Source organism: Carassius auratus, chromosome 27 (genome assembly GCF_003368295.1).
Source record: "Carassius auratus strain Wakin chromosome 27, ASM336829v1, whole genome shotgun sequence".
In the NCBI taxonomy this organism is placed as follows: domain Eukaryota; kingdom Metazoa; phylum Chordata; class Actinopteri; order Cypriniformes; family Cyprinidae; genus Carassius; species Carassius auratus.
The window spans coordinates 962,787-974,732 of NC_039269.1; the positions used below are offsets into that span (position 1 = coordinate 962,787).

Genomic DNA, 11,946 nt, shown 5'->3' on the forward strand with positions numbered 1-11,946 from the left:
GCCAGCTGCCACTCACGCAAGCCGCGGGCCTTTCCTCACTCTTAGCAAGGACAGTCTGGCGCTTCTGAATCATGGTATGTAAGTAGGTTTACATATGTTAAGGATTTGCCACTGATGATTCAAATGCAAGTTTTGAGCAGTGTAGAGTAGCACTTGTTGTTTTTCATTTCTCCGATCACAAATGCAGACATGGTTTTATGTTTACGCGGCACGATATGCAATGCAGCACCTGAGAAGACCGTATTCAAGTAAGTCATTATAATCAGTAATTATGTTCCCACTGGATGCAACAACTGCCTCGTTTGTAATGAGTTTTATTGTTTTTGTCCTGTCATGCTGGTGTTCTGCCTGGGACATGGCATAACAATATATGTTGAGGGGCGTAACATTTCCATCAGACGCTTGAAACATATTTGTCCAATTACAGCGCACTGGATAGCTGGCCAGTCACAGCACACCTTGCTTTTCAAAGCGACGAGCCTTGTAAAAATCAATGCATTTCAGAAGGCGGGGCATAGAGAAACAATAGTATACATTATGTGGAAAATAATGTATTTTTTAAACCTTAAACCATATAAACATTTCATTACACCAAATACTCAAAATAATTTAAATTTTAGCAACATCATAATACCGCTTTTAATTGACATTTCTATCAACCAATGGTAATTATAAAAGAAAAAGTTACAAGCATAGATCAGTGGCTGAGAGCGCATCTGATTGACAGATAAACCACGAGCTCTAGGCCTATCAGTTATTAATGTACAGTTTGTTATTATTGTGCAAAGCATACACTCAAAATAAACTTCATCGTTCAGCTGAACTGTGCACATTTTAGACGCTTCATGTCTTGTTTAATTCATGCGATAAATGCATCCCTGCTGAGCTGTGGGCTATTACTAATTTAACAGACAAAGCAGAAAAAATTACAATTTACGTATTGTCTTTTTTAATATACATATATATATATATATATATATATATATTAAATAAAGCTTCATAGAATGAGAAGGATACATTCTACGACCTAATCTGCAGTCATCAGGGTGAGATTAGGTTCCTTCTATTAAAAAAAAAAAAAAAAATTCTGAATTAGAACAGCCCTACATGTTTTTGTATAACGTTTACACCTTTGAATCTTTGAAGAGATACTGTTGCTTTGTTTTACTTTCGGAAAATTCACAACTTGAGATTTCAAAGTGTTGGGAGTTTCAACTTAAAGAGAACTTTATAATTGCCATATTTGGAGCAGTAGGGGGGTCGATGCCTTTTTTTTTATGTCCATGTTTTCTCCTGTTTTAGTTAGAATGGGAGTAAGGTATGACTTCAGTTGTTTATTTTTAACTTTGTTTTGTTTTAACTTTGAAAGTGCTCCTCCCCAAGTTAGATCTTTTATGTTTGTTGATGTGGCCTGGTCCCCTGCCGAGGCTTTAGTTGCTCCCCTCTTTGTAGCTTTTTTTGAACTTGTCAAATAAACCCTTTTTCCTGAGTGTAACAAAAATCTGTGTGATTTAACTTTGTTTTGTGAGTTTAAGAAGTGCTCCTCCCCAAGTTAGACCTTTTGTTTGTTGTTTTGGCCTGGTCCCCTCCCAAAGCTTTATTTGGTCCCCTCTTTGTACCTTTTTTATTTAACTTGTCAAAAAAACCTTGTTAGAAAAATCTGTGTGATTTCTGTGGAGTGCTGGGACAGGAGAGAGGAGTTCCTGATAGCCTTCTTTTTTTTCCTTTCTTTTTTTTGGCATGCATTTGTACGTTTCTTTGTTACACACTTCCTGACCCTATGGGAAGCACTTAACAATTGGGGGCTCGTCCATATTACTTAATATTACACAAATTTGAACGTCAATTTATTTTATTTTTATTTTTTTTCATTTATTGCGAACTTCGCTATCTCGTTGTTTGATATCTAGGTACATATTTTTTTGGCTGTTTAAAATTTGGTGAATGAGGAGGTGCTATATGATTGAAAATATGGATTTCGATTTGATAAAGTTCACTCTGTCTCCTTCTTTGGAGTAGTTCAACAGTTGTTGAAAAATAAGATTTGCTTTTAATAGCTGACTTTTATAATATATGACAGTTTATAGAGTAAACAAGCGATAAAAGAGGAGTTATATAAGTTAGTAGAGGCAGGTATCTTCCCAGAACAAACAATAGAGCAGAGATGAAGCTGACATTGGCACAGAAGCGGACTCAAGTTCAGTAGCTAGCAGTAAAAATGTAACTTCCATAGATCCTCAGGTAGCTCTGAAATGAAAAGAGCTTAATCTCACATTAAGCTTTGCATGGAGTAGAGGGAAGAGAGAGAGAACAAAAAAACACAACACTGCCAAAAGGCAAACTGTACCTACATAGCAGCCATATCAAATACTGCGCAAATATAACAACGAAATACATTAAATCTTGATTTTAATACCAGTAAGTGTGTTAAGAGGACAGACATTCAAATGGCATAATTTTATTTGCCTGATTATGACCCAGATTCATTAATTTAAGTTGAGATTTGGTGCCGTAAGACTATTGTGAGTCATTTGCACTACCAAATGACTAAATACAAAATCTCTTTGTAGTTGCATAATATTGGCTCTGTTGCATTCATCTATTAAACTAGACCAAACCAGAACACTGTGGGCGGGTTTCTAAGATTATCACATTAAGTTCGGGGCGGGAGGATAAAGTTACGGAGACTCTGAACATCAACACCTTAAGCGCAGAGTTGCTCCTATCTGTGTGAAAATGAGCAGCGGTGGTGCCCGATGCAGGGCTGCATCAGTTCCAGACACAGACACAGATGAGCGAGAAACAGCAGTGACCTTGAAGAAAGAGATCGGACTCCTCAGTGCATGTGGTATTATTGTGGGTAAGTCTGTGTTTTATGCATTACGTTTCCTCTTTATATTCTCCTTACACTTTATATGGTATAAAAATACATGCAGTAAATAAAAGTAGGCCTATAGTTTGTGTCCCATGAATTCATGAGATGAGATGTTTATGCATATCCATGATTGAACTGACCATGAAATGACAAGGAGTCCAGCGTTGTTCTCATTGTAAGGACCAAAAAAACACTAATACATTTTTATGAAATATCCTTTACCATGTGTAGGATATATGCATAAAGTACATAATTTAATTAAATTGTTTAATATTATATCTATATGATACAATAAAGAAATAAAGCATGTGATCAGTAACTCCATCCAGAGCAAACATAGCGTGGATCTGAAGCATAGGTAGGTCCTAAGTAAGGATTATAAACAGTGAAGAGATTTCTCAGTAGGAGTAGGTAGCAAGGTAGCAAGTTTAAACCTAAACTGGGTCACTACTCCGCATGTAATTTAGACTTGAATGCAAGAAGCTCACCTGCATGTCTGTGCCCGTTACCTCACTGCTGGGTTAATGAGTGTTATCTGAGATTTAATGCTTTTAGTAGGTGTTTGGGTTACCGCAGATCGGGTCACTATCTACCTGTGTTGTCCATTGCCAACAGGTACTGTTTAGGCAGTAATGTGTGTGTGTGTGTGAGAGAGAGAGATCTTTTTTTTTTAATAATTTGGTTTTAAGCCCTCAGGTTTTACACTCAAAAGTCAAATGTTGGTTAAGGTTATCTCTGTTGTCAAAAAACTTTCGGGTTTTTGAATGTGTCATAAATTGGATAATTGTTCATATCTTGTCATGTCTGCTCCTGATGTAGCTTGGGATAAAACCCCAAAACAGTGATGCTTAAAACATTGACAACTTTTTTTCTTTTTTTTTTTTTTTTTACCTCTGATTAATGTTTAATATTTACATTTATAACCTAAGAATTACCTTGTACGGTAAGCCCTGAAATATGTGTACATATATAAATAACCCTCACAACAGACTTTACCCCTCTGCATTTATTTACATATATCACTTTATAGGTGTTTGTTTTTGTTAAATTATTTAATATTTTCTTCATATTTATTTTCATTTACAAGGACAATAAATTTATATGAAGTTAAAGGAATCTATTTCTTATTTTGTTCAAAAATAAATAATGGAGGAAAGGGACTCAGGAAGGTACTTCAGTAGTAAAAAATAAATTAAAAAAAATCCCCTAGTGGTTCAAGGGTTCTGTAGTACAAATGGGAAAACAGCTTATTTCATTCTCCCCTTGACCCCTCCCCCCCCCACACACACACACACACACCAAATCTCTTGAGGATTCCATTTCTAAACAAAGGAACTTTTCAACAGGTGTTAACAATGACCATTCTTAATATTTTACCAAACTGGTTGAAACCAACCCTCAAGGTCACAAAGCACTGAAGAAAATCTTGTACAAGGGAAGAACACAGTCTGAGGCATGTGCAAAGAACACGGAGACAGAATTCATATACTACTGTTTATACTACTATACTACTGATTGGAGTCGGTACAAGTTTTTGTGTTGCTGAAAGAATGGTTATGGTGTTTGCTTATGGTTTTTTTAAGCATTATTAGAATTTCAAATAGCTGTTCCCCCCGGTTGCCAAGTTCGAGTCCCAGCTCGTGGACCCCCAATCCCCCCGACTACGGTTCCTGTCAACTAACTGTCCTATCAAAATAAAGGAAAAATGCCAAAAATGTAAATAAAAAAAAAAAATTATAATAATAAATTCAAAACTGCATTGGCATTAGAGAGTTGGCCCAACAGCTTCCACTTATCTGGAAAGGCCTTCTTTTAAATACTGAAACATGGCAGTGGGGATTTACTTTCTTTCAGACACAATCATCAAAGAGCTAGATTCAAGTCCTTCTGATAATTCCTCTTGCCTGTTTGTTGTAATTTTCCCAGGTAACATTATTGGGTCTGGGATCTTTGTAAGTCCAAAGGGTGTTTTGGAAAACAGCAGCTCAGTGGGTCTGGCTCTCATCGTGTGGACTCTCACTGGCGTCATCACTGCCATCAGTGCTCTGTGCTATGCTGAACTGGGAGTCACAATCCCAAAGTCAGGTGGAGACTATTCCTATGTTAAGGACATCTTTGGAGGGCTAGCTGGGTAAGAATGACTCATTTATTTAGATGAAATGTAATGCACGTGAGGTCTTACAGGGCTTGTCTTTTGAATAGGTTTCTAAGGCTGTGGATTGCAGTGTTAGTGATCTATCCAACTAACCAGGCTGTGATTGCCCTCACATTTGCCAATTACGCATTGCAGCCTCTCTTCCCTTCCTGCTTCCCCCCAGAGAGAGCGCTGGGTCTGCTCGCCGCCGTCTGCCTGTGTAAGTAAATGCTAAATTAAAACATCCTTTGGGGCTACATTACATTGTCTATGAAAAAACGTTTTATCTAAGAGCATCCTACATGTAGTCCTGGGCAGTAACTGTAGAAACGTAATCTGGATAACATAATCAGATTCCAAAATTGACTACCTGTAATTAGATTATATTACATTGTAAATATACTATAACAATTACATTGTTACTTTTCACTGAGTACGATTACACACAACAGTAATAAATTGTAGTTTATTCATAATGTGTTGATTCTCCCTAATATATTTTATCTCTTTGTATTTTTATATCAACATGGTAAAAGCTTTTAAATGAGTTAGGTAAAAATAATCTTAATATAATAATATAATCATAATAAGTTCTGAAATTTCTAATCTGACATTTTTTTAAAATCTAAAATTAGATAACCTATTCATTGCCATTAAAGTGAAACTACTGAACCTACACATAGGAGCCTGATAAAAATAGTAAGACCATGGCTCCATGCCAGAAATATCAGGTCCAACCCCGGATGCCAGATCCTGTCAGAAAATATCCGTTTTGCCACTAGTCAGTAAAGTTATTAATTACCCAAAGGTCAGAAGGTCTTGTCTGGTACCCAAAACTAGTATTTATTCAGGTACCCAAAACTTTATTAACAGTCTTAATCAGCCAAGAAATTGACTGCGAAAAGTGAGTGAAGAGCAGAAAAAGAAGCAGACTTTGTTGAATAGACTGAGTGGCATATGGATCAATTCTCATCCAATAAGTGGTGTTATACCAAACTGTTTAACAACAGCATCCCATAAACATTCCCTTTTATCTCTTGATCTCATGAAGACAATAACTCTTGAAACCACACATATTAGGGCAAAATAACAATGGAAAAAGAATATAATATAAATGACTCATTTATATAATCAATTAACGAATCAATGAATGATTACTTTATATATATAACACATGTAGCCAAGCTAAGGCTCATGAACTGTATGTATATATGTATGTATATATATATATATATATATATATATATATATATATACATACACACACACACACACACACTTACCTTTATGCATTTAGCAGACACTTTTATCCAAAACAGTGCATTCAGGCTATACTTTCTTTTTCTTTATATTCTTTTTTTACCAGTATGTGTTCCCTGGGAATTGAACCCACAACCTTTTGCGCTGCTAACACAATGCTCTACCACTGAGCCACTGAGATTTAGTTATGCATTTTTTAATTTTTTAAAGTAAATAAAACACTGAACTTCATTATTATTATAATTATTATTATTATTATTAGCCTGTTATAGGCCAAGAAAATTGTTTTCAAAAAGTAGCGTTATTAACCGGTATTTCTTCTCCTCGGACTAGTTTCGGAATTGTAATACAGAGGAACGCAAGAACAGAAACGATAAAATTCCGATTCTGTGATTCAGATTTTTTTGTTTGTTTGTTTTCAAGCCGTAAACAGTATTTTCAAACAGAAACCTTTTCTGAATTTTAAGTTGGACAGTAGGCTATATATGATATTTGACGCACTTTATCCTTCATTCAGTTTAATTTCTTAATACTGCAATCATAATGAATTTAAATGTTAAGAATTAGTTCTTTTACTTGTAGTGCTGTTAACCTGGATTAACTGCTTCAGTGTCCGCTGGGCGACGCGTGTACAGGATGTGTTCACCACAGGCAAACTCCTCGCCCTCTGCCTCATCATCATCATGGGCATTGTGCAGATCTGCAAGGGTAATTTAAAACCGTACAGTCTATAATACATCTATATCTATACATTAATTAACATCACCCATAGACATATTTAACTCATATTTCACTAATATTGTTTTCCATATTTAAACAAATTTGTCAGGTTGCCTCTATGATTTTGCTGCATATATGACAAAATAACTCATTCCTGAATTATTTTTGTTCAGTTGCTGTTTTCCAAATGTTTAATATAAACTGCGTCTTAGCTGCAGTCATAAATAATAAAGCCATTTTCTTTTTCAAATCACCAAACTGTCAAGTTTTTCCTCAGAATTGATTATAATAGCACAAATGTATTATTCCAAAATGTTTTTAGCTCTTGACATTTCCAGAACATCTGCCGTAATTCTTTCTGCATTATCAGCATAAAATTGTGGGCATTTAAAGATGTGCTGATTTAAATAATGGCATTTCATAGGGAGTGAAATATGTGCAATTTTTCTGAGAGTTCATGAAAGCCATGATGAATGGAAAGTTTAAAAGAGCAGCATTTATTTAAAATAGAAATCTTATGTAACATTATACATGTGTTAACTGCATACTGCATCCTTGCTGAATAAAGTATTAAAACCATTTGTATGGTAGCGCATATATATATATATATATATATATATATATATATATATATATATATATATATATATATATATATTATTGATAAACAGATGCAGTACAAAGATACAGTACAAGAGAACAATGAAATCTTTGTTTGGCTTGTTTAACTCACTTGTATTAGATGTGAACATAAAGGGCTTGAATATAAGAGGGCAGGCATTAAGCTAAGAGTATTACATAGGCATACTTTTCATATTTGACCCATTTTTGCACTATAAACAAAAGAGTATAACTCCATTAAGCACAGACAAGCTCACATATGAATTTGACTGTCATGCTGGGCCGTTTGTAGTCTACTGTTTTCATGTGTTTCAACATACCAAAGACAAAAAAGGAACTTTAAATGTCCTCATAAAAGAGTGAAAGAAAGAGCTATTTATTATGATGGTTAAATAAAAGTGCTTTACAATGCATACTATGCTTTCTTGCAGTAAATGTGACGAAAAGAAATGAAGAATTAAACTGATTATGCAGTAGTTAATACAACTTTCTCCATTAATTTGCATGCTCTCTGTATATATTAATTCAGGCATAGCACATGAAACGCTTCTCTGTCTTGTGTCTCCAGGTAATTTTTATTGGCTGGAGCCAGAACATGCATTTCATCCTCTCCAACCCTATGACGTGGGTCGCATTGCACTCGGTTTCCTGCAGGGCTCCTTTGCTTATGCAGGCTGGAACTTTCTTAATTATGTAACAGAAGAGCTCATTGACCCCTACAGGTACACTGCCATTTGTCAGGGAAAATGTACAGTGAGAGAAGCTCATTATCACAAAAAAACAACTTTGTCTTTATGAGAAAGACCTCCAGATGTTTCTCTGAGATTATTTAAATGTTTAAGACATTTCGTTTTTTTTATGAATATGCAGATGTTAGTAGATCATTTATGCAGGCTACAACAATCATTGGTGTCGTAAAGATTATAAATGTTAGCCTTTTAAATACCAAAGTATTCCTGCTCTGGGAAATACAGGTTTGCCCAAGACTTACAATTGAGATTCAACCCAGGTTTTAACTCTCTCTTTACAGGAACCTGCCTCGTGCGATCTTCATCTCAGTCCCTCTGGTTACTTTCATCTATGTATTTGCGAATATTGCATATGTTACAGCTATGAGCCCTCAGGAACTGATTGCCTCCAATGCTGTTGCTGTGGTGAGTCGCCCTGCTCAAATTAGACGCTTATTAAGTTCTTCCTTCATCAGGAAATGAAACCGCCTATTCGTCAGTAGATCGGACTGACCCATCTGCCTTTTTTCTGAATGTCTGTTTAACCTCTATAAACTTTGCCTTCTTTTTCTCTCTCTATTTTTTAATCTCCATCAGACATTTGGTGAAAAGCTGCTTGGGGTGATGTCATGGATCATGCCCATCTCTGTGGCTCTGTCCACCTTCGGAGGGGTTAATGGGTCCCTTTTCACATCATCTAGGTCAGTCTTGATTCCATGTTATTGCACAGTTACTCACCCAGTTTGCATTGTATTGTATTGTCAATGGATTTCTTTGTATTCTCAGCTTGATTGACAGTTGTTCTTTCTCAGGTTATTCTTTGCAGGTGCCAGGGAAGGACATCTTCCCCGTCTGTTGGCAATGATTCATGTGAACCGCTGTACACCCATCCCAGCTCTGATTTTCACTGTGAGCTCTTGGTTTTATTTCTTAAAGGAATAGTTCACCCAAAAATGAAAATTTACTCATTCTCAGGCCATCCAGATGTAAATGAGTTTGTTTCTTCATTGGAACTGATTTGGAGAAATCTAACATTACATCACTTGCTCACCAATGGATCCTCTGAAGAGAATGGGTGCCGTCAGAATGAGTCCAAACAGCTGATAAAAATATCAGAACAAGTAATTCACACAACTCTTGTCCATTATTTAACATCTTGTGAAGCAAAAAGCTTTGTTTTTTAATAAACAAATTTATTAAGAAATTTTTATCTTTAAACTGTTGCTTTCAGCTGAAATATGAGTCCTCTATCTAAAATAGTGAAAACACAATCTTGTCTGAATCAGGAGAAAAATATGCACAGATCAAGCACCGTTCACAAGCTAAAACAGTTCACGTTGGCTACACGTGTTATATAACAGTTCTCAAAACTAAGGGTTAAAATCATTTGTTTCTCACTGATAGACTGATGTAATGCTAAATGATGAAGAAATAAACTCATCTACATCTTGGATAGCGTGAGGGTGACTACATCTGCACTCAAATTGTCATTTATGAGTGAACTACTCCTTTAAATAATTAAAAATATATAGATTTTTGTACATTATATACAGTGTATTGGTTGGCGCTTATATTAAAAACAAATACTGGTTTACTTTTATAGTGTATATCAACTCTACTGATGTTGTGCACTAGCGACATATACACCCTTATCAACTATGTTGGCTTCATCAACTACCTGTTTTATGGGGTCACTGTTGCCGGGCAGATTGTGCTTCGCATCAAAGAACCAGACATGCATCGACCAATCAAGGTGAGGCTGAATCCTAATGACTGTATTTTTATAGTTTTGACAGCATTAAACCTCAAGAGCTGTCAGATCTCAGCATTTGCTTTGAACAGTAATGATGTATAATTATAGATTCCTTTTTTTTTTTTTTTTTTTGAGTGGGGAAGAGGGTACTGTACATGTGTAGTCCTTTCTTCCGAAATCAAGGTTTCACTCCACAGGTGAGCTTGGCGTGGCCAGTAATTTTCCTGATTTTCTGGGCATTCCTGCTGATCTTCTCTCTCTACTCGGAGCCTGTGGTGTGTTGCATTGGTCTGGCCATTATGTTGTCAGGTGTTCCTGTCTATTTATTTGGCATCTATTGGGAAAACAAGCCTGAGAGCTTCAACTCCTTTGTTGGTATGGTATTATCTTAAATCTCAATTAATATTAATGGATGGAAATTATTTACAAATATCAGCTATATTTGCATTAGACTAAACAGATTGTGAATGAGGCCTACAGAGGCTAATAAAGGCACTCCATTGTCTGTCTACATAGCTAAACTGACACACTTGGGGCAGAAGTTGTTCATGGTGGTATATCCTGATGGAGGCAGTGAAGACGGGAATGAAGATGAAGACGAAGCTGGATAAGATTACAAGAAGTTAATTTACTGATTCATTCATGGATATTCATTCATCAGCTAAGCTTAAGCAATGTGAATTTGGTAGGTTATGAAAATGCAAAACAAACATGCACGTACAGTGTGGAGGACAATGTAATAGCTAAGAAGTATTTTTCATTTGAAAGACTGGCCTTAAACATTCTAGGTGCAATACTGCCACCAATTGGCAAGATTGTTAGAAACAATATGAATATTGTTGCTGTGACCGTTATGGTTCATTTTGTATTTTTATATTGAGCATATTATTGTACTCTTTCCATCAGTCTCTGGTGTTTGTATTACCTAAATTGTATACTCTATTGTAAAAAGGTTGAATAATCCTGAAGATAATGTTTTGCATTTTTTGTGTGTGCGTTTAATTTTTATTTGCATTTCAGTCTTCAGACTTGAAAATAAATTATGACTAAAAACAACACAAAAAGAAAAAGAAAAAGAATGAAAGAAAGCTGTGTTATTTACCAGCATGGAATCTTGCCAGCATGGAAAATGTCTGTAATTTAGAAGTAAATGGGAACAATAGCCTGATGTGTTATATAACTCACATCCTACACCCTGCTTTCATGTTGGACAAGGACATAAAAACATGTCCAAAATTATGTTACATTTAGCATTGGAGAACATATTTTTTATTTTAAACGGACTCATTTCAGCACACAGGCCTTTATCAAGGTAGAGAGTAATAGGTTTAAAAATATGAATGAATCAAAACTAAAGCAAGGTTCAAAATGTAAGTCAACTATGTGGTAGAATTGACCAGAATGTGTGACATCTACCAGTGAAAATAAAATAATAAATTTCACAATGTGCTGTTGTTCTACAGATCCAACTGTGTTTAAAATGCCATGACTTTATTCCACTACAGTCGTGTCCATTCTTTGGAAAACAAATGGGTCCTTCCACCAGTGCACAATATTGTAAGAACAGAGTTGACAGAGTTCAGCACAAGAACAAACAATGGATAAATGAATGTCCCTAGAAAATAAAAAGATCTCTGTGTTTACCTTTGTAGCTTATATTAAATCCTTTTTCATTATATTTATTATATATATATATATATATATATATATATATATATATATATATATATATATATATACCTTACTGTCCCCTATAGTTTCACTTGTGGTTCACAAATTTTTCTCTCAAATTTTTACTTTGAAGTACTTGTTCTTTTCTAGTAGTCGCTATCTCACTGACAAGTAACTATAACTA

At 35.3% G+C, this 11,946-nt stretch overlaps 1 protein-coding gene across 1 annotated transcript; it reads left to right on the forward strand.

The window, feature by feature from the left end:
• The first annotated feature begins 2,533 nt into the window (after nucleotides 1-2,533).
• Nucleotides 2,534-11,703, forward strand: slc7a8b (solute carrier family 7 member 8b). Its single transcript, XM_026205030.1, has 11 exons — nucleotides 2,534-2,860; nucleotides 4,802-5,006; nucleotides 5,078-5,229; nucleotides 6,852-6,977; nucleotides 8,179-8,332; nucleotides 8,641-8,764; nucleotides 8,936-9,039; nucleotides 9,151-9,247; nucleotides 9,942-10,091; nucleotides 10,289-10,466; nucleotides 10,608-11,703. The coding sequence occupies exons 1-11, from the start codon at nucleotides 2,737-2,739 to the stop codon at nucleotides 10,700-10,702; spliced, it is 1,509 nt and encodes a 502-aa protein (XP_026060815.1). The 5' UTR covers nucleotides 2,534-2,736; the 3' UTR covers nucleotides 10,703-11,703.
• Nucleotides 11,704-11,946: the final 243 nt, after the last annotated feature.

Coding starts and splice junctions, on each gene's coding strand:
- slc7a8b (XM_026205030.1), top strand. CDS start 2,737: ATGAGCAGCGGTGGTGCCCGATGCAGGGCTGCATCAGTTCCAGACACA. Junction 9,248..9,941: donor TCCCAGCTCTGATTTTCACT/GTGAGCTCTTGG, acceptor TTACTTTTATAG/TGTATATCAACTCTACTGAT. Junction 10,467..10,607: donor GAGCTTCAACTCCTTTGTTG/GTATGGTATTAT, acceptor CTGTCTACATAG/CTAAACTGACACACTTGGGG.